Raw genomic sequence first — 24,804 nt, forward strand, 5'->3', positions numbered from 1 at the left:
GGTTCAATTCTGTCAACATGCCATCTGACCTGCAAGGGAATGGAGGTGATAAATAGTAGAAAAATATTTTAAAGATACATCAAGTGTAGTTTTCCAAGTGATAATAAAGCACCCAGAAACTCAATAGACATGCAGGAGCTTTGTTTTCCTTCTAGAGATTTCAAATTTTACATAATAGTTAGAACTCCAGGCTAACCCCTCTTACTCTTATCTTCTTTCTGGATACTTCTTTTCCTTATTCTCTCTTCAGATACTTTTACTTTACAAATGGTTAACCTTATAATTTCCTGCTAGAAGTATCTGCACACTTACCTAGTTTGCCTAACATCTGCAGATCTACCTTTTACAATCTCACCCAAAACATTTTTTAGGTTAACATGTTTAATCCTCTTATTAGTAAAATGATCTGCTGCTCAGTTTCTTTTAGAAAGATGCATATTTTCTGAATATATCTGTTTTCCAAAACATGTAGCTAATTAAAACTCACATTTTGCAATCAACCTTTTCTAAATGGTTATTTCTTGATGATATATGTGTGGTTAATTTTGATATTTTTGGTAGTGGCCACTAGAAGTTTTTTAACAGAAAAATAACTTTTCCGAATTTTAAGACTAAATACAATATGAATTGCAAAAGTAGTAAATAAATGGAGAGTTGAAAATTTACATGGAATTTGCAATATTTTCCCAATTGTGCAGTAAGTTTCACTTCATCATTAGATTTACCTATATAATAAATAATTTGCATTTTGTAATATTCAAATACTGAATTCTTTAGTAGATATAATATAATATGTATTAGTCACATTTTTAATATACATTTTTGAGAATTATTGCTCATGATGTTAGTTAAATAGATAAACAACGATCCTTTCAAATATGTTCTTTGAATCTTTCACCCTGAGTTACACAAATATTTGTTTCTCTAAATCTGAGTCTAACTGGCTGAATCTTGTAGTCACATATTCAGAATAAAATGGTTTACATGACAAATCTTTTGTGCACAAAACAACAAAACGGAAAACATACTTACTTTCCACATATTCCTCAAGGAGTTTTCTTTGCTGATGCATTGTGATTTTTTTAATTATAACCAAATATACATATTTTAAAAAATTCTTCTAAAAATTAAATTTTTCACCCACATTATTTGTTTTGGTTCCCTTTCATCAGAGTCTCTGTTTACATTAAAATCCAGAGATATTTAGAAACATATATAAACATGTATGTATCTCTCTTTCTCTCTCTCTCTCTTTTTCCAATCAGCATACATGTGTTATTTCAACATGTTATTCTGATTTCTCTACAAATCAATTGATCAATCTTTGGGTTCAGCCTAACCTAAAATTTAGAAGTCATAGCTATTTATTTGTATCAAAATGGTACTATTTTATTATTGATGCTTCTTTTTTGTTTTTCTTAAGAACTAGTTACAGTTTTTTTTCTGTCTTGAATGAAAACAGTTCTGAATGAAAACATTGCCATATGTTATATACATTGCCATATGTTGTATACCCAGTTTTTATATAAAGAGAATATTTACTCAGAACTGGTAAAGATTCTGGGGATTCTTATGGGAAAACATACTAATTGACAATTTTCATCATTAACTCCAGAAACAAAATATCAAAGCTAATTAATAGCCTTGTTGCACTGTCTACAGGGAAGTCTAAAATGTTGATGTTAAAGTGGAGTCTAATTTTTATTGTGGTGTTCAAATGATGAATGGAAAAGTAAGTTGTACCAAGTGTATGATCTATTCTCCCTTCCAAAACATGAACTGAGAGAGGAATGTCTAGCTAATGACAATGTTGTTCATAATCATTAATCGCTGAATATTTTAAAATTATCTCATAGTATTCATTTGGGGGTCATCAAACATATTTATCTCTTATAGTCTCCACACAACCTCAAAGCATGAAATATTACATGTGAATATGATGGCCAGAAAAACAATGTGATAACCAATATTTTAGGAAGAACTTTAAATAGAAATATAATTAAATAAGTTCTTTTCAAAAAAAGCACATCTACATTTTTGTATGCACGTTCTTTAAACCATGTAGATAATTTATTCTGTCATTAAACATAATGCAAAATTACATTAAAATAAACTTATTTTAAAAACTATAATAAAATGTGAAAAAAATATAAAAAACAGTTTCAACTGGTAAAAGAAGAAGCCAGATAATTTTCTACAGACAATGATATTAGTACTTCATTAAGACATATATAGTATAGTAGGATATTCTCTTCATAGGGGATACATTATATTTTATAAAATGTTCAAAATTTGATATTAAACTAACAAGAAAATTTTTACCTTTCTTGTTTTAATATATGCTCATCACAGGTGTTTTGATAGTACAGAAGAATAAAATACTTGATGGGGTTTGATGATAAAGAAGAAAATTTATTATGATTAGTATGGATTAAAAGATATTTTAGGGAAAATGAAAATAGTAGGTCATACAATTTGTAGAACAGATGACAAAATATGTGAAATATAGTATTTCATGAGGAGCAAAATGTTCAAATATACATGTGAACTGGTAATGCCGAAGAAGAGAGAAAAATAGGACAGAAGCAATATTCCAAACAATAACTGCAAAGATTTTCTTTGCTGATTAAAGTATATCAACCCAGGATACTTAGGAGGTTAAAGCATGAGGATCACAAGTTCAAGGTCAGGCTTGGCTATATAGCAAGATCCTATCTCACTAAAATAAAAACAATAATTAATTAATTAAAAATAAGATAAAATGTGTCAACTCAACCCATCAAAGCTCAATGAACCTCAAGCAAAAACCATACTCAGTTTTGTCTTCAATAAAGCCAGCTGAAATGAAGCTCAGGCAAAAAATTATTGAGTTCAAAATCCTCAATATGAGTTTGTATAGCCCTCTAGCTAATAAGTAAACAGACTCAGTTTAAGTCTGGATCAAGGCCAAAGGGGAGGTAGTGTAGCCAATGGAATGATGATGTAGTAAGGCTGTATATGGTAGTCATTTCTTAAATTCACCTATATTTTTTTCATCAGTTATGGGCTAAAAGGAAAAGATAAATATCATGAGGACAAACTTTACACAGGGGACTTATTATTCCCTGAAAGTAAAAAGAGAGAAGGAAGAAGAAAATGAACATGGAGGCTACTCAGAGATAATAAATGTCTCCTCATGGAAGAGGTTTGAGAAAAGAAGATGCACATGCATGAGCCCTGAGGATGGATCACAAATGGCACTGATGCCTTTGCCTCAGTCTATTGAATTGTGGATTCTGGGAAAAGAGGTGGATTTTCAGAACACAGAATTGCAGCTAGATGAAATTGGTGCTCTTATTTGAATGGGATCAGGAAGCAAGAGAGAGAAAGAGATCCCCTCATTATGGAAATGTATACCCAATGTCACACTCCCAGTGACCCATCTCCTCCAGGCATACCCCACCTGCCTACAGTTATGTCCACCAGGGATTAATGCACTGATTAGGCTGAACCTCTCATGACCCAGTAATGTCACCTCTAAACTTTCTTGCATTATCTCTCACATAAGCTTTTAGGGTACACCTCATATCTAAATCATAACACCCTGGAAAACCCCCAAGGCTGGGGATATAGCCCAGCGATAGGACACCCATGCATACTGCATGAGATCTTGGGTTCAATCCAGATGGTACAATAAATTTTAAAAAAAGGACTAGGAAGAAGGAATAAAAGAAATAAAAAAGAAGAGAAAAAACTTCTCAAGAATATTCCTATGATGCCTTTATAAATAATTGCTGAAAAATAGCTCAGTAGTAAATATTACTGTGTTTCTTACTGTTACTCCTCTACATTTTCTACATTTCCAACTATTTTATAAAAAGATAAGTTGTGGTCGTGACCTTTAGCACTTAAATTTATAAAAATTAAAAAAGATTTTTTAAAAGTACAAGAGGAAGGAATGTTATCCAAAGAATAAAAGTTATTACAGTCTGTTTTTCCCTTTACTGAAGAAATGGAGCATGCATTTGATGGTTTGAGAGATAGCAGTTTCATACTGGGAAATGGTATGGTTTTCCATTTTCTTGTCTGAGTTTTATATAGATAAAGGTTTTGTTTGGGATTGTGTGTCTTTTTTGGCATAATAATCACAGGAGGAATCTATGCTGCACACCTTGCATTTTATAACTGAATTTTTTCCTCCCATTTTTCTAGCTGAAGATAAAAGGGGTAAACAGATTTTGCATGTGCTAGTTTCTTTTAGATATATTGTGTTTCCCAAGATACAAATATTTTCACACAAATAAAAAAATATGAATAAGAAGAGTAAATAAGATTACTCATCATTTAAAGAACTTAGTATAAATAGAAGATAGAAAATTTATCTCCAAGTCCACAGCAAAATGAGTAGAGATATTGTGGAGTAGAGGAAAGTTGGCTGGAATCTTAGATGAGAAAAGTGTAAAACACAAAAAAATAAAAGCAAACTGATAAGCTCACTCAGAAGGAAAACGTTCCCATTAAATGAAAAAAAAAAAAAACACAAGAAATTTGGTGCACTGTATTGCCAGGTACAAAAGAATTAAAAGGAAATGGATGTCACGCCTAATGGATTTTAATGTTCTTATTTACAAAGCTTTCATCTTGGAGGCACAGTCTGTCCCCTTTTGTAGTAGTTTCTGGTGTCCTATAACTAAGTTTTACAAATTGAGCACTTTCACATGAGTGAAGTCTCACAATGTCTGAGTGGAAAACCTGAATGTTCTACAATACTTTCACCAAGGCATCCTGTGGGCTGGGTCCCTTCCTGAGCCTCAGCTGGGGATCATGAGTTCATTCCAGGATTAGTCAGGCTGTTGCCAGCATGTTTATCATGGCTTTGGAATTCCTGAAAGCCTGTTTCTCCAGAGACAGCAATGGAAAGATGCTGGAGAGCAACTAAGCTGGCAAGACTTGTGTAAATACAACATAATGATAAGAGAGGCAACAAATCAGCTTTCTCACATTAGAATCAAACCTCTCTTCCACTGATGGAAAAGTTATTATAAAAGGGTCTGATCCCAGAAGTTGCCAATCATAGAGCCTTCATTAAATCCCACTTGCAACATCTTCAAAAGCAAATATTTTTCTACAAGCCTGGTGGAGAATGTAAAGAAAAAAAAGTTCTGAAATATCTTGCACCAAATATTGATAAAATATTAGAAAACAAAGGAAGAAGCACTTTTTTGGTTAAAAAATAAAATTCTGTCCTTTGTTGATGTTTCTTTTAAAATAAGATGATCAACCTAAGTCACCAATATTTTTCCTCAATTCCCATATATTTTCTGCCATAGCAAATTTAGGTAGACACAAAAACAATTTGAAGAACAAAAATAATTTCAATTTAGCATATGTGCCAAACATACTGTAATGAAACAGTTTAGTAGTTGAAACAATGTAACAGACACTAAATCATCCAATAGGAAAAAATCTGACAAAGGTAATAAAAGGAGTACATGTAAAGAGCAGTGACTTGGATCCTAATCTCTGAATGTCTCATGGCTGTTGCTGTGCTTGTGCTGGGAACTTTCTGTGCAAAGTGGAAGGACAAGATTGCTCAGTTGATATGGTTATGCTCTTCCTGAGCAGGCTTTGTGAAAAGACACAGAACTATATAAGTCTTGACCTTACGCTCAGACACCAGATTCTGCGGATAGAGAATTTTGAGCACAATAAGGTAATAAACACAATTTCTCACTAGTGCTGTGACCTGCAGACCTGTCTGCTTTGCAGAAATATTCCCACAAATAACCTATTGATATTAAAAACCTATAAAATAAATGTGTTGGACTAGCTCTATGTCTTTGTCCCTCCATCGGAGGACAATGTCTCATCTGGTCTCAGCTTTCTCTCCATAAGTGTTTGTCTTTCTTAACCCCCCTTTACTTCTCACTGGTTACTAAGACTGGGCAGGTCACAATAAACCCATAAACTTTGATTGCTTTATTTTTACTGTGAAAGAAACAATACTTAAGGAGATTTTTTTTTTCATTTGCCAATTTCATGAGCTTTATGTTTATTATACTCTCAGTTGTCATTGTATCTTGCTGATGTGACTATCTACTTTCTCCTGCCTAAAATAGGCACTCAATATGTTTTTTTAATCAATGAATAAAACATTTGAATTGCAAATTTTATATCCTGAGGCCTCTCTTTTTGTTCTTTCAGTTTTGTTATATTTCCCATTCCCTGGGGTTATATGAGTTTGGCAGACATTTCTTTCAAGTTGAAAGAAATGAGATTGACAATAGGAAGTCCAAAGTAATTCAAGACTGTCATGTCCTCACTGTTGTTGTGTAATGTTGGAAAAGACATAGTTTCTAAAAGAAGCCTAATTAAAATGACTCAACTTTTCTTTAGGGTGCTCTCATCAGTACCATTTTAATTCTGCACTCCAACAAGAATCCCCTGTGCCCCCCACTCGTCTTTGTTTAATGTTAATCTTTTCCTCATACTCTTCCTCCCTGTTCTGTTTTTAGAGAAGGGAAAACATATGGAAATGGTAGGAGACCCTCAATGTTACACAAAATTACATAGAAGAGGATGTGAGGGTAAAGGGGGGGAACAAGGGAGAGAATTGAACAACAGCAGATGAGGTAGAGAGGGATGATGGGTGGGGAGGGGAGGGGGGATAGTAGGGGATAGGAAAGGTAGCAGAATACAACAGTCACTTATATGCCATTAGGTAAAAATGTGAGTGTGTAACCGATGTGATTCTGCAATGTGTATTTGGGGTAAAAATGGGAGTTCATAACCCAATTGAGTCAAATGTATGAAAGATGATATATCATGAGCTTTGTAATGTTTTGAACAACCCATAAAAAAAGAATCCCCTGTGTCTGTTTACAAGGACACAATAATTTCCTAAATTCTTGCCTAGCACAAATTCACAAATTGTCTTGTTATATATATATATATGTGTATGTATATATATATATATATATATATACACATATAATACACATATATAACACATATATGTATATGTGTTTGAGTTGAACCCAGGGTGCTTAACCACTGAGCCACATCCCCATTTTATTTTGAAACAGGGTCTCACTGGGTTGCTTAGGGCCTCATTATGTTGCTGAGGCTGGCTTTGAACTCACAATCCTCCTGCCTTAGCCTCCCAAGATGCTGGGATTACAGGTATGCGCCACTGTGCCTGGCTTCTTTGTTTTTTATTTAATGCTTCTGCATGCAACAGACTTTTTTTCTTCTGTCTGTCATGCCCTATAATTACTATGTGGCTATCTGCAAACCTCAACATGACACACTTTTCATGAACAACAAAGTCTGCAAATATCTTGTAACCAGCTCATGGCTAGCTGCTTTATCATTATTTTTGTATCAGTGAACTTGGGCCTCCAATTGAATCTCTGTGACTCCAACACTACTGAGAACTCCACTGTGACTCTTCTCATTTCCTGCTAATTACTTGCCTGCCACAAAATTTCTAAAGTTCATGAAGTTTTTTCTTAACAATAGTCACACTCATAGTATTTTAACATAGTTGATTCTTTCCTACACACTCATCTTTGGACATATAAAGATTCCCTCTGCCCTACAAAGAAAAAAATGCCTTTTCCACTTGTTCTTTTCGTATGATTATGGCATCTAATCCTTATGGACTTTGCATTATTATGTATGTAAGAACATATGTGATTATGGAGGATGGTGGTGGGTGAGTGGCAACTAGATGAGATTGGCTGCTCTGCCTTTGAACTGGATTAACAGTTATGCAGCTCCCTAAGGAGACAGGAGAGCAGAGTGGTATCCCAAGTCAGCAGAAGCATAGAAAATTATACACTTTTAGAAAAATAAGAGAGTTGCAGAGGTCAGTTGAGTCTGAGTAACAGTCTACAAGAGCATCTGGAATCTGGCTGCTCAGAGGGAATGGGGAACTCCCTTTCTGAGTGCTGGGAGAGGGTGCAGATATCAGAAGGAGCTTGAGAATCAAAGACCACACCATTAGACAGACATTCATTTTACAATTTTAAGTACAGGATTACAACCACCCATGATGTGGAAACAAATCTGAACTGCACTCCTGTGGAGACAGTGAGGACTAGGACAAGGATTCATGTTAAAAGGGACAAGATTTTTTGCAGAGAGGATAAGTGATCTACACTCATTTTTGCAACTTCTATCCTATTCTTGACATCTCAAGGACCCAGAACTATCTCAGTACATTTCTCATATTTTTTTATTTCCTTTTTTTCTCTTCTCTTTCTCTCCCACTTCAATGGAAAGCTCCAGTCCAATAATCAGACCAGATGGAGATGGGGAATGAAGGAGGTAGTATTGCAGATTGAAACTGAACAAATAAGATTACATTCACTTATGAGTATGTCAAAATTAACCACATAATTATATAAAACTATAATGTATGAATACAAAATAAATTTAAAAACAATAAATGGAAAGATGAGCCCAAAGGAAATATATTAGAAATCACGCAGAATCTCAAACTTCCTTAAAAACTTTCAGTTCTGAAGCAGAGTCATGTATCTTGTGTATTAATTTTCAATGTTGTGTGACTCATTTCTACATATTAGCACATTAAAAGGACACACATGTAAAATCTCAGTGTCTATGAGTAAAGAACCTGGGTGTTCTACAATATGGCTACCAAGTCACCTTGTGGGCTGGATCCTTACCTGAGGCTCAGCTGGAGACCATGGGTTCACTTCCAAGATTACTCAGGTTGTTGCCACCATCACATTTATCATGGCTTTGAAATTCCTGGAAACTATTTCTTCTGAGCCAGCAATGGAAAGATACTGGAAAGCAACTAAACTGGCAAGATAACAGAAGGAAGGCACAGTCTAACATTGGTGAAGAAGAGACTATGAAAGGACACGAATATGGTGATCATGAGTCCTATCTTAAATCTTCTTGCCACATCTCAGAGAGGAAATACTTTATGTCTAGGGTAGAAGGAAAAACAAAATGTTGCCTGAAATAATGGCATTTACTGATCAATGGAGGCTGTATGGATACTATCATTGTAAATAAAATAAGCCAAACCCAGAAAGTCAAAAGTCAAATATTTTCTCTGATAAGTGGAATCTAGTCCAAAATAAGGAGAAAAAAGAAAACAAATAGGTGATTCCAACAAAATATAAGATCAATAAAGTAAAATAAAAAGATTGAGGGAGAGGGAGAACAAACAGGTTAAGGGAAGAACAATGGAACAAACTTAACCTATCTTCCCATGTGCCTGTGTGAATATACCACAGTGAATCTCATCATTATGCATATTGATAAGACAATAATTTAAAAGCAAAACTATATAGACCACCACACCAGCCCTCGTGGGACCTGTGCTCTCAGTAGGCCTTGTTCACCCCATCCCTGGTGGGACAGACATACCTAGAGCATGGCCTCTGGCACAGAACAACTCCTTCCAACCAGCATACTACCCCAGGAGGTCAAACCTGGTGGGAGGTCAAGCCCAGCTGTCCAGATCCACCCACACCAACTTGCGAAGAACCCAGATTCAGGATGCAGTAGTATTCATTGAGGGACATCAGCAGGGTCTGGAAGCCAAACATCAAGGTGAGGTACAGACAATCTGCACTGATACTATAAGAATATAGGGAAGAAAGTGTAATATTTCAGATCCACACTGCAAGAAAGGAAGGCACATAGACAACATGAAAAAACAAGGGAGGAAAGTGCCCCCAAACAAACCAGGATACTATAATAATAGAACCCATGGACAGTGAAGTTGATGAAATGTCAGAGAAGGGGTTCAGAAGGTTCATACTTAAAATGATCTGTGAATTAAAGAATGACCTAAATTAGCAAATACAGGAAAAAAATTGATAACTCCAACAATGAGATAACAGAGCAAATACAGGTAGCAAAAATTTCTTCAACAGAGATAGAGACTCTGAAAAAATACAACTTAGAAATCCTTGAAGTGAAGGATACAATAAATCAAATAAAAAACTCAATAGAAAGCATAACCAATAGACTAGATTAAATGGAAGAAAGAACATTAAATAATAAAGACAAAGTATCTAATCTGGAAAATAAAGTTGATCACACAGTGATGATTGTTAAAAACCATGAACATAACATCCAAGAATTATGGGATAGCATCAAAAGACCAAATGTAAGAGTTATTGAGATAGAGGAAGGCACAGAGTTTCAAACCAGAGGAATTCACAATCTCTTCAATGATATAATATCATAAAATTTACCAAGCATGAAGAATGAATTGGAAAACCAAATACAAGAGGCTTACAGGATACAAAATTACAAGAGATATACACCAAGGCACATTATAATGAAAATGCTTAGCATACAGAATAAGGATAGAATCTTAAAAGCTGCAAGAGAGAGGAATCAGATCACATATAGGGGAGACCAATTTGTATCTCAGCAGATTTTTCAACCAGGCCCTCAAAGCTAGGAAATCATGGAACAACATATAGCAAGCTCTGAAAGAAAATGGATACTAACTAAGAATCTTATATCCAGCAAAACTAAGCTTTAGATTTGATAATGAGGTAAAAACCTTCCATGATAAACAAAAGTTAAAAGAATTTGCAACTAGAAAGCCTGCACTAGAGAAAATCCTCAGCAAAATATTCCAAGAAGAGAAAATAAAAAATAATGATGAAAATCGCCCCAGGGAGGGATTGCACTAAAGGAAAATCTAATCAGAGGAGAAACCAAGTCACATTAAATACCAAAAATAAACAAAAATGGCTAGGACTACAAATCATGTCTCAAAAATAACCCTGAATATTAATGGCCTAAGCTCACCAATTAAAAGAAATAGACTAGCAGATTGGATAAAAAACAAACAAACAAACAAAAAACCAAACAAATAAACAGCAACAACAACAAACCCCAACAATATGCTGCCTCCAAGAGACTCATCTCATAGAAAAAGATGTCTACAGACTGAAGGTGAAGGGTTGAAAAAAATCATAACAATCACATGGGCTGCAGAAGCAAGCAGAGGTTTCCATCCTCATATCAAATAAAGAGGTCTTCAAACTGAAGTCAATCAAAAAGGATAAAGAAGGACACTACAAACTGCTCAAGGAAACCATACACCAATGAGACTTAACGATTATAAATATATATGCCATGAACAATGGAGCATCTATGCTCATCAAACAAGTTCAAGAGTCACATAGACCACAACACAATAATTTTGGTGACTTTAACACACCTCTTTCATCACTAGATAGATCTTCCAAACAAAAGCTGAACAAAGAAATTCTTTGTTCAGGAAAATATTTCTAATGAACATAGATGCAAAAGAGACAATTGAAAAGAATGACAAAATACAAAGTTAGTTTTTTAAAAAATAAATAAAATTGACAGACCCTTAGCGATGCTAACAAAGACAAGAAGAGAGAAAACTCAAATTACTAACATACATGATGAAAAAGGAAATATCACAACAGACACTACAGAAATATAGAAGATAATTAGAAATTATTTTGAAAACTTGTACTCCAACAGAATAGAAAATATCCAAGGCATTGACAAATTTTTAGAGTCATATAATTTGCCCAAATCAAATCAGAATGATATACACAATTTAAACAGATCAATTTCAAGTGATGAAATAGCAGATGCCATCAAAAGTCTACCCAATCAAGAAAAGTCCAGGACTGAATGGATACACAGCTGAGTTCTACAACATCTTTAAAGAAGAACTTATACCAATACTCTCCATTTTATTTCATGAAGTAGAAAAAGAGGCAGCACTTCCAAACTCATTCTGTGAGGCCAATATCACTCTGATTCCAAACCAGGCAAAGACACATCAAAAAAGAAAACTTCAGAACAATATTTCTAATGAACATAGATGCAAAAATTCTCAATAAAATTCTGGAAAATTGAATACAAAAACATATCAAAAAGATCTTGCACCATGCTCAAGTGGGATTCATCCCAGGGAGGCAAGGTTGGTTCATCATACAGAAATCAATGAATATAATTCATCAAATCAATAGACTTAAAGATAAGAATCATATGATCATCTCAATAGATGCAGAAAAAGTGTTTGACAAAATACAGCTTCTTGTTTATATTCACAATACTAGAAAAACTAGGGATAACAGGAACATATATCAGCATCATAAAGGCAACCTATGGTAAGCTGCAGGCCAACATCATCCTAAATGGAGAAAAATTTTTCCTCTAAAAACTGGAACAAGAGATGAGCTCTTTTACCCCTTCTATTTAACATAATTCTTGAAAAACTAGCCAGAGCAATTAGATAGAAAAAAGAAATTAAAGGATACACATAGGAAAAGAAGAATTCAAATTGGCACTATTTGCTGATGATATGATTCTATACTTGAAAGACCCTAAAAGTTCCACCAGAAAATTCTAGAACTAGTAAATGAATTCAGCAAATAGCAGGATATATAATCAACACCCATAAATCAAAGGTATTTCTGTATATCTGTCACTGTATATATTTCAGTGATAAATCCTCAGAAAGGGAAAGAAGGAAATCTACCATATTTTCAATAGCCTCAGAAAAAAAAAAGCTTGGGAATCAACCTAATGAAAGGGGTGAAAGGTCTATATAATGAAAATTACAGAATCCTAAAGAAAGAAGTCAAAGAAGACCTTAGAAGTTGGAAAGATATACCTTCCTCTTGGATAGGCAGAATTAATATTATCAAAATGACCATACTTCCAAAAACTATTTAGATTTAATGTAATTCCAAAAAAAAATTCCAATGACATTCCTCATAGAAATAGAAAAAGCAATCATGAAATTCATCTGGAAAAAAAGAGACCTAGAATAGCTAAATTAATCCTTAGGAGGAAGTGTGAAGAAGGTGGCATCACTATACCAGACCTTAAACTATACTACAGAGCAATAGTAACAAAACCAGCATGGTATTGTCACCAAAACAGACTGGTAGACCAGTGGTACAGAATAGAGGACACAGAGATTAACATACAAAACTACAATTATCTTATATTGGACAAAGATGCCAAGAACATGCATTGGAGAAAAGATAGCCTCTTCAACAAATGGTGCTGGGAAAACTGGAAATCTATATGCAACAAAATGAAATTAAACCCTTATCTCTCACCATGCACAAAATTCAACTCAAAATGGATCAAGGACTTAAGAATACAACCAGAGACCCTGCATCTAATAGAAGAAAACTTAGGCCCTAATCTCCATCATGTGGGATTAGGCCCCAACTTCCTTAGTAAGATCCCTGTGGTGCAAGAATTAAAATCAAGAATCAATAAATGGGATGGACTCAAACTAAAATGTTTCTTCTCAGCAAAAGAAACAATCTGTGAGGTGAATACAGAGCCTACATTTTGGGAGCAAATATTTACCCCTCGAACATCATATAGAGCACTAATCTCTAGAGTATATAAAGAACTCAAAAAGTTAAACGCCACAAAAACAAATAACCCAATCAATAAGTGAGCCAAGGACCTGAAGAGAAACTTCTCAGAAGATGATGTATAATCAATCAACAAATACAGGAAAAAATGTTCATTATTACTAGCAATTAGAGAAATGCAAATCAAAACCACTCTAAGATATCATCTCACTCCAGTCAGAATGGCTGTTATTGTAAAGACAAACAATAAGTGTTGGCAAGAATATGGGGGAAAAGGCACACTCAGACACTGCTGATGGGACTGCATCAATATGGAAAGCAGTATGAAGATTTCTTGAATAATTGGGAATGGAACCACCATTTGACTCAGCTATCCCTCTCCTCAGTCTATACCCAAAGGACTTAAAAACAGCATACTACATCAATGTTTATAGCAGCACAATTCATAATAGCTAAACCGTGGAACCAACCTTCAATAGATGAATGGATAGAAAGTAATGTGGCATATATACACAATAAAATATTACTCAGCAATAAAAGAGAATAAAATCATGGCATTTGCATGTAAATGGTGGAGTTAGAGAAGATAATGCTAAGTGAAATTAGCCAAGCCCAAAAAACAAAATGCCAAATGTTTTCTTTGATATAAGGAGGCTGATTCATAGTGGGATAGGTAGCAGGAGCATGGGAGGAATATATGAACTCTAGATAATGCAGAGGGGTGGGAAAGGAAGGGATGGGGAATAAGGTTAGAAATGATGGTGGAATGTGATGGTCATCATTATCCAAAGTATACGTGTGAATATACCGATTGGCATAAATATACTTTTATACAACCAGAGATATAAAAAATTATGCTCTGTATCTGTAATATGAATTGTAATGCATTCTGCTGTCATATATAAATAAAAAAGATTAAAAATAACAGTAAAACTCTAAGGCAATTATAGAAAAATCAGTAGAGAAAAGAGAAGTGGGGGAGAGGAGGGAATGGAAAGGGGAAACAGGGGGGACTGAATTAGAGCAAATTATATTCCATGCTTTCATACTATGTCAAAATGAACCCTAACATTTTATATAACTAAAAAGAATCAATTAAAAAGCAGTAAAGTGAGGAGATCCATTTTTTTGGTTAGAAAAATCCTGTCCTTCATTAAACATTCTTTTAAAATAGGCAAATTCATCTAAATACCAGTATTTTCCCCTCATTTCCATAGATTTACCTGCCATAGAACATACATGTGGATACAACACAGTTCTAAGAACAAAAACAATTCCAATTGAGCATACCTATCAAACATACTGTACTCAAAGCATTCAGTAGTTGGAACAATGTACCAGACCCTAAATTGTCCAACACAGAAATCAGACAGACTATAAAAGCAGTACATAAACTTAGCTTGTTTGATTTCCAATGTGAAAGGAATGATATTTTTTATTTGTTCTTTTTTAGATACACATGCCGGTAGAGTGTATTTTCACATATTTAGCCACAAAGAGTACAGAAAAAACAATATTTGATTTTTTTAAGAGATCAATTTCATGAGTTTTATGTTTATATTATATTCTTAGTTTTCATTCTAACTTGCTGATGTGCCTATCTACTAACTTAATCTAGCCTAAAATATATAGTCAACATTTTTTGAATCAACAAATAATAATCTGAATGGCACAGTTAATATTTGTTGTGGTTTTTATAGGAGATGTCTGCAAAAAGCTCCTAAATCAGTGTAAAATATTGAGATACAAAATGATCAGTGTATGAGAGTGGTGAACAAATGAGGTCATCCTAATTTGAAAGGATTAACTGGGTGGTTATTATACAAGTGAGTGAGGTGTAGGGAGAAAGTAGGTCGCTGGAGGCATGGCTTTGGAGTTTATATTTTGCCCTCAGTGCCTGGATACACTCCCTCCCTAACACATACAAACACACAGATATACATATATATGTATATATATTTTCTGTTTTCCAGGAAGTCAGCAGCTCTTCCCCACCACATCCTTCTGCTATGATGCATCGTCTCACTTCAGACTCCAGCAATGGCATCAGCCAATCATGGTCTGAACCTATGAAATTGTCATCCAAACAAATATTCTACCCTCTAATTGTTCCTGTTGGATATTTTGGTCAGAGTAACCAACAGCTGACTAACACAATATTCTTATGGTATCTCCTCTTGCTATTTTCTGCTTTTTGATGTGTTTTTATGAAATGAGATTATATTATGTGGCAGACATTGGTTTCAGATTAAAAAAATAAAATTGACAATATGAAGTCCAAAGTAACTCAAGACTGTCATTTCTTCATCAATGTTGCTAGTATTGGGCAATTTTCTGTTATTTAATGTTGAGAAAAAAACATAATTTCTAAAAGTGCCTAATTAAAATTACTCAGCTTTTCTTTAGGGTGCTCTCATCAGTACCATGCTCTCCGGAGACATTTCAGTTCTGGTCTCCAACAAGAATCCCCTGTGTCATTTTGGAGTAGTAAACAAAAAAAGCAGATAAAACCAGTTTGTCTATTTAAAAAAGAATATTTTTGAAACCAAGTTTTCTTATGGAAGGTTAACAAAGTAAAAAAAAAAAATACAACCCACCTTTCTTTAAACATTACTTGCCAAGAGCCAAGTAAAATGTATTTCAGGTTTACTAGCTTCTAGGGTCAGGACTCTGTTTATTTTAAAGAAATTTTGGCAAACAAGATACCAAATACCTGGTCTTGGATGGCACATCCTGGGATAGTCCTTTACTGTTAATCCTCTCAACAATTTTATTTCATATGCCATGAAGTTCACCTGTTTTCCACAGCCATTGATCCTTGAATCTTATTCATTATATGGGACGTATCTTGATTAGATACTAAGTTTCAGTTAATTGAAAAGGAAAATTTACACCTTTATCACCTCTATTTCTCTGTAGGTACTGCCCAAAAATATTGAAAAAATTCCATTTTTTCCTGTCCTACTTTTTCCTTGCTCATCATTCTCTCTCTCTTCCTCCCTATCTCTTTTTGCCCTTCTTTTTTTCTTTTCTTCATTCCTCCCTTTTTCATTCTTATTGTCTAAAAGCTTTTTCATATTTTATGAAAACATGATCTCTGGCTTTGAAATTCTTCTCTGTAACAAGTGCTAAAAAAAAACTGTCCATTTTTCTACTGCCATCTCCAAAGCTCATAATTCCAAAACTCACAATTCTATTCCTAAAATATAAATTGGTACCAGAGAAACTTTTACTCAATGACAATTTTGTAATGCTATCTATATTCCAGATTTTTGGACTAAACATGAATTGACTACTTGGGACTGCATGGAGAGCTTCTGCCACTGCCCAGGACACCAGATTTCTCCGCAGGTCACAAACTCTTTCCCAGACCATAAACAACAGGACTTCTTGGATACTTAGGTCTGGTTGTAGAACTTTCTCTGAGTACTTGACACCATGTCCCCATCCCATCAGAGCCTCTCTGATGTTAGCAATAGATTTTTCTAATAGAGTAATTCCTACAGCATGTTCACTATATATAGCAAAGGTCATCAGCCCAAATTTCATAAATATGCTACATAAGTTTGTCATTATGCAAGAAAATCAGAGACAGGCACAAGTTGAAAAGTGTATGCAAAGATATGAAAATAAAGCATCAAACATTGTCACTCAAAGAAAAGCAACCTAGCATTTGGGTTTCAGTGTTAAACTGCTACCATGTGGGATTATCTCAATGTAAGTGCATTTTTTATGTCTTCCTTTATTTGTTTCCCTTTTAATTATTGAATAAGATACATTGTTAACTTGGGCCCTCAGAAACTCATCTATACTGTGGTAAATTATTATTTAATTCAGAAAGGAAAAACTTTAATATTTTGGAAAATTCTGAGTTTATTTCTTTAGAATTAGGTAAATAATATTTTTCATTATCCTGATTTATTTTTGAAATTATTAATTCTCTATAGTGGTAAGAGTGATATTTAGTACCATGGAAAATTAAGAAGCACACCTCAAAATGTTTCATGTTCAGAAATTCAAAACATATGCTCATGGGAATAGCACTTTAACAACAAAAGAGTATTTTACATTTTAAGATTTTCTACTTAGTTTTTTACACAAACATGGTCAGATATTTGAAGAAATGTAGGGCACATTTGATAAGTATAATTTTCTTATGCAGATGACCTTATTAAACCTATCAAGAAACTAACTTTATATTAAATGGCTGGGGATGTATAAGGTAGGTAACAGATATAGATTATTTTATTGTGGTAAATGCATATTTTAGGTATTTAGTACATCTTGATGACTGATTTGCTGTTTATTTACAGGCCTTTTGTGTTTTCTAACTCAGGAGATGTGATGAAAACGTAGTCTTAAACTCATTAAAGAATTGTTTCCAATTTTCATTTTTACACATGGAAGAATTGAACAGTAAGAAATGAAAAATCAAACATTTGAAACTGAGTTCATTCTTCTGGGATTAACAGATGACCCAAAGCTCAATATTTTCATTTTTCTCTTTCTATTTTTCACCTACCTACTGAGCATTACTGGAAACATAACAATTATCACCCTCACTCTGGTAGACTTGCACCTAAAAACACCCATGTATTTCTTCCTCAGGAATTTCGCTTTCCTAGAAATCTCATTCACCACAGTTTCTATTCCTAGATACCTGGTCAGCATAACAACTGGGGATAAGACCATTTCCTATAGTTCTTGCATGGCTCAGGTGTTTTTCCTCATACTTCTTGGTGCAACAGAATTTTTCCTTTTGACTGCGATGTCCTATGACCGTTATGTGGCTATCTGCAAGCCTCTGCACTACACAACAATAATGAACAGCAGGATCTGCACCCTGCTTGTGCTTGGTTCTTGGCTGACTGGCTTTCTCATCATCTTTCCACCTGTGATCATGGGACTACAACTGGATTTCTGTGACTCCAAAATCATTGATCACTTCACCTGTGACTCCTCTCCTTTGTTCTTGATCTCCTGCACAGACACATCCTTCCTAGAGCTCTTGGCATTTATCCTGGCCATATTAACTCTTATTACAACATTAACATTAGTGATTCTTTCCTATGTGTTCATCATTAAGACAATTCTGAGGATCCCCTCTGCTGAGCAAAGGAAAAAAGCCTTTTCCACTTGCTCCTCACACATGATTGTTGTCTCCATTTCTTATGGAAGCTGCATTTTCATGTATGTCAAGACTTCAGCCAAAGAAGGAGAAGCCTTGACCAAGGGCATAGCTGTGCTCAATACCTCTGTTGCCCCAATGTTAAATCCTTTTATTTACACCCTAAGGAACCAGCAGGTCAAACAATCCTTTAAAAACTTGGTCAAGAAATGTTTGTCAAACAAGTTTTAAGGTACAGAAATTCATTGCCTGTACATTAAAGGAACCTCATAGGCAATGCTGTATCAACATTGTGATGTTTGGGCATCCACTCCCTAATCAATGGCCTGTTCCTGAAGGTTGTGTGCTTCATCTTTCCATTTTGATCTCACTTGACACAGTTATCATTTTACATATACATGTCCTGAAAATTTCCTAAGTATGAAATTTTTGATGTTAAATGAGAATGACATTTAATGAAAATTCCAAAATTCAGGTTTTAGGATCATTGAAGAACTTTCCTTTGAGCATGAAGCTGAAGCTTAATAATGATCATCAAGCCACTGAAAATTACTTTTCCAAGGGCATAAGCAGAGGGCTAGAGTAAACTCTTCTGTGAGTAAAAGTCTTCTAGTATGTTTCTATATCTTCTTCTCTCTCCAATGGTTCTTGTATCATGTATATTGTCTTCTGTTATTTATTTCATAGAGCTTCTATCTTTTTGTGAATTAAATCCTTCATTGTGGTAGTATATGTTGTTTAATGCTTTTTTACTCTAATTTCAAAGTTCCAGCAAGAGTGACTTTGAGATTTCTAGCAGTTCCCAGTCTTCTCAGCAAGATACATCTTTAATAAACTACACTGATGGTTGACACAATAACCTGTTGTTTTCTTTTAATTTGCCAATTCTGAGTCTGGATATCACCCAAGAGGGTTTTTTTTTTCCTTGTGGAGGGGTTGTTTGATTGTTTTTGGAAAGAACCTGTCTTGCCTTTGGTATTGCTAAATATGATGTTATCTTCTTTTATTTTTATCTCAGCTTAAACCATTTTGCATTCTATCATCCTTGCAGTTCTCAAAATTCTGATACACTGATGATACCTTAAATTGTATTCCTGTTTGTATGATGTTATTCTTTATACACACACACACATACACACACACACACACACACACACTTTGGAGAATGTGGAATTAGGAATGTTTAAAATATTCACAGTTTGCTATAAACCTTTTGTCTACTATTTGTTAATTATAGTTTCAAACTTGTAAGAAGAAAATTTTGTGCAGTATTCATCATTCACTACTTTACAATATTCTTCTACGGAAATGCATGCACAGATGATATCATTTCATAGGCTGTGGAACACTGCCTTTTGTATTCATTCAAATTCTCACCATTTCATTTCTTTTTTTCTTCTCAATGAAAACAAGGAGTCTTTCTAACAAGTATCTAGAGAAAGAAAAATATGTATAATCAAAAACAAATTAAAATTAATAATAATTTTTTTTCTGAAAGTATGAGTATTTAAAACATCCATATTTCTTGGTAAAAATATTGACTTCATGTGTTTACAAGAAATGTTCTGCTAAATTGATAGCAACTTGTTTTAGAATTGGGACTTTCACTGAGAGCTCTTCTTAAGCATCTAAGTGTTGAGTTTTCTAGGCATTCCAGAATTCTGTGTTCATTTCTATCTTTGCCTGACTAGGCCTTTTATTTTTCCAGTAGTAACTTTAGAGATTCTGTGTAATGATGAGTTTGCTTTGCACCTATTGATGTAGATACGACTTAAGCGGTATGGTACTCTGAAGTATATATAGCTCCTTCAGTGCTTATGGGAATAGAGAAACGATGTGCTGCTAAATATGTAACAATGACGAGTTTATCTGAAAATGCTAAGACATAAATTTTGTAGTGCAGCTGAATATAATAATAATAATAATAATAATAAAGCATACAGTAGGCTTTCTTGCAAATTTTATTCACAGGATTTATTTTTATACAATGGTTTTGTTGGTTTTATCCAAACTTAAGTTCATAAGAAGGCAATGTTTGCAATTCACCACAGTAGGACCAAGTTGTAATTCAATCTGCTCTTTTCCATCTTTAAATCTGATAACAAGTGTTTTGAATAGTTGTTAGATTAATTTCAAATACAATCAGTTTTATTATGTTTGGATAATTTATTGTTCAATGACTGCCTATGAAGATTTTGAAAAGCTTACTACTGTGGCTCTATCCTGGGTTACAAAAATTTAGGTTATTTAAAAGAAGTGTATTTGCAGTACTCATTACTTTTTTTCAATATATACATATTATTGAAAATTTCTGCCTTTTTAAATAATATATTCTCATCATTGTACACTCTTACACGTTATTTTGTCTTGTAAATAACAACCAGATAGGTGACATCATACCCAATTTTTTCTTCAAATAAGAGCATGCCAATCATTGGTAATATATTATGATGTGCATAATAATACTAAACATAATTATTTTGTCTATGAATTCCAATAGGAGGACACAATTGACAAAGAAATGACAAAGTATGTGGCTTTTTCTAAGGCTAAAATATTCCAGCTGAAATGCAAAGGAGAATATCTGCTATGTAGAAAAGAAATGTAAATGTTAAATGGCATAATAAATCTTAATATTATGCATATGCTATGTGTACATGTTATGCAAAAATATAGAGATATATAGAAATATATATAGAGAGACAGAAGATATTGATAGATTTGGCAAAATTTGATAGCCTGAATCAATCAAAATTTATCTGCATAAGTTTATTCCATAAGTCAATAAGTGAAAATCAGTACAATTGTTAGGAAATATATCCCTTTCTTTCTTCCTTCCTCCTTGCTTTCTGTTTTTCTTTCTTCCTTCCTTTCTTTGTTTGTAAGTCTGGGTATTGAACACAGGGAAGCTCTACCATTGATATTCTCATTGAGCAGTATTTCCCAACCTCAAAAGAATTTGTTTTCCTTTTTGAGATAGGGTCTTGATAAATTAAGAAAATTAATCTTGAATTTCCAATCTTCTACCTTCAATTCCAGAGTAGCTGGCCTTCAGGTGTGTACTACTTCTACCTGTCAATATTTTCATTGCTAAGAGCTGGTGTAATAAAGAACCAGAAATTGTATGACTTCAGACACTGGATTTTAAAGTATCTCACTGCACTTTTCTCTGAGTTTTTCCTAACTGGATGGAATACAGTGAACTTCTGGATATGTAAATCCATATTTCCCCTCAAATTTGGGAATCTAAAGATGATTTCTTGAAATACTCTCTTTGCCCCTTTCTATTTCCTTCTGGGTTTCTCAAAATACATATTTAGGTATACTTGATAACTGTCCTGTAAGTCCAGTAGGCCATGTTCCTTTTTTTTTTCATTTATTTTATGGGTCACTTCTGACAGGACTATTTTAATTATCCCATATTTGATTATTAATTCTTTCCATGGGTGCTAAAATCTGCTTTTCAAGTCTTCTGATTTTTCATATTAGTTATTATATCTTGCAGATTCAAAAATTTCTATCTGATTTTTTGATCACTTGATTGATATGTTCCATATACTTTTCATTCTTCTGATTTCTTGATGTTCTTACTCCATAGTTTAACTGAACTCTTTGAACACAATTAGACCCTGAAGAAGAAGTCATCATCTAGTATGTTCAATGTTTCATTTTCTGAGGGTCAGATTCCGTCAATTTTTTTCTTCTATATTTGCCACTACCAATGTCCAGTGAATAGACCATACTTTCTTATTTATTTATTTATTCATTTTTATTTATTTATTTATTTTTAATTTTTTAATTTTTATTATTATTATTAGTTGTTCAAAATATTACATAGCTCTTGACATATCATATTTCATACATTTGATTCAAGTGGATTATGAACTCCCATTTTTACCCTGTATACAGATTGCAGAATCATATCAGTTATAAGCCTTATCACTGTTTCTAAAAAGTGGACATTTTTTATAGTATAATGTGGTTATTCTGGAAGTCAGAATCTTTCCTCTCAACCAGTTGTTGCTTTATTTATTGATTTACACTTTAAGAAACTTCTTTTAATAAGAGTGTATTCACTATCAAGTGTGATCAGAAAAGTCCCTATTTTTCTATCTCATTAGTCAGTGAGTGGCTTGAGTTTCTTGTTTGTTTGTTTTTTCTAATGTCTAAAGCTAAAGAGAAAAATTAATAGATTTTTCCTGGTTCTGAATCTTGACTCTCAGATGAGGACTTCCAACCCTAAGTCAAACTGCCTCCAATTGCACCTTAACATTTGCCTCCTGCTTCAAGGAGCACACACATCTGCCAGAGGTAAAAGTGCAGGGGACCCGGGTCTCTACCAACAAGTTTTTGGTCTTGGGAAGGATGTTTCACTCCTGCCTATGTTTTTAATAAGATGGGTCTTATGAGCTGTTTTCCCCCAAGGAGATCCATCCTAAGCCTCTCTTTTCCTATTCCTCTGGGTAGATCCTCTGGTTATCCCATTCATTGTCCTTCATCTCAGGCAGCTACAGGAAGTATATATCTTTAAATTTCTTGGTAGCCACTTCTACCACCTAAAAACAGACTCCAGTTCAAGGTCATTGAATCAGAGTTCAGCCTCCATACCAGTCCCTCTAAAACCTCCAGACTGGAGAAAATGAACAACAAAAAACCACTTAATGCAGTAGTAATTTTACTACAAGTTTTATGCTAGTCTTCTAGGGCCAGGAAGCTGCCCCAGGAATGTCAGCTATTGTCTCCAGGGAATTTTCTTCCCAAGCTTTTGCTGTCTTTTCTTCCTTATCCACTCCTCTAACTGCTGAGAGATGTTTTAATTAGATAACAGAATGGTTTTTAAAAATCAATTCTGACATCTTATTGGTTTCTTCAGTGGAGGGACTGACCCTTGAGTCCCCACTGTTATTTTTCTGTCATCTACAGTATATGTTTTGAATTTTAGTGATAGCTAATTTTAGCATTTTCCTACTTCTCATTAATTTTCATGAAGCAGTGGCCCTAACATAATTGACAGAATTACTCTTTTCCAGTAGATGTTTTTCAGAGATTTAGCTCTGTACACTTTCTTTAATGTGAATGTTTATAAAAACAAAAATTAAAATAAAAGAAATAAAAAGAAAGCAAAAGACATTTTATTTATTTTTAATGTGCATTCCCACTGGTCAAAAGTGAGGAAGTCTGTGGCTGATATTAGCACCAGGCTGAGGAAGCTTCTTTAGGTACATTTAAGTTATTAGGTTTTATCTGGCCTTTACCACTTGCCTCATTATCTGAAAACATTTTTACCATACTCATGACAACCAGCCATCCCTGTTATTCAAAGTTACATATGCTGTTTTAGCTGAGTATCATGGTAGAACTTGAACCCCATTATCTGCCATTCCCATGACTCTTAATTGGAAACCTAGAATTCATTATGCTAATGACCTATGACAGATTAAATGAGAAGAATATCCAGTCTCATGTCCATCTTTTCATCTGTTCTCCCTAACTCCTCAAATGACATGCATTCAAGACACATTCAGTAATTTGTAAATGCATTCAACAAGAAAGTATTTCTTCCCAAAAGAACATCAATTCTACCCACGAAAGTATTTCTTCATCTTTATTTTTGCTGTGCTATCTCTGGCATTTCTTTTAGGCCACTGCTTCATTCTCAAATCCTTATTTTCTCATTCAAACTTACTAAAGAACCAAGATGAATCTCTTAATTTAAAATAGTAATTGGAAAATTAACTTCAAAACTCATTTATCAAGAAGTCATTTCAACAATCATCCTCTTTGTTCCATGCAAAGAATGGCATATTGATGAAATTCTATATTCCTCCAATACCTAGTGGTCCCTAAAATAATTGACAATATTACTCTTTTCTAGTAGATGTTTTTCAGAGGTAATCTCAGTAAAGTGTTGTCCAAATTGATTGTGCTGTATATGGCCTGGTTCTGTCTCCAGAGATATGTTGATAATGTTCCCCTCCAAAACAAACTCCTGTAACATGATATTAAAACACACACACACACACACACACACACACACACACACACACACACACACACACAACTCTTTCTTATGGAGAAAAAGATTTTCCAATTCATGTATTATTGAATAATTTCAGAGAAGTCATTAAACACATGGAGTATAAATTCAAAAAAAATAAAAACAAAAACTATTGTTGGCTGTGGTGAGCCGTTCCTGCGGACTGTGGTCGCCATTACATGATGGCGCTGGCTCCGCTGTGGTCTGTGAAGGACAACTTGTGAAGGACAACCCCTGTGAGAAGGGTCCACGTGGCAGCTTCACATTGG

General features: G+C 34.1%; 1 protein-coding gene across 1 annotated transcript; it reads left to right on the forward strand.

Annotated features, from left to right (window-relative positions):
* The first annotated feature begins 17,793 nt into the window (after positions 1-17,793).
* LOC101974744 (olfactory receptor 6C76) lies at positions 17,794-19,583 on the forward strand. Its single transcript, XM_005342443.2, has 2 exons — positions 17,794-18,713; positions 19,550-19,583. The coding sequence occupies exons 1-2, from the start codon at positions 17,794-17,796 to the stop codon at positions 19,581-19,583; spliced, it is 954 nt and encodes a 317-aa protein (XP_005342500.2).
* The last annotated feature ends 5,221 nt before the right edge of the window (positions 19,584-24,804 follow it).

This window comes from Ictidomys tridecemlineatus, chromosome 6 (assembly GCF_052094955.1).
Source record: "Ictidomys tridecemlineatus isolate mIctTri1 chromosome 6, mIctTri1.hap1, whole genome shotgun sequence".
NCBI lineage: Eukaryota > Metazoa > Chordata > Mammalia > Rodentia > Sciuridae > Ictidomys > Ictidomys tridecemlineatus.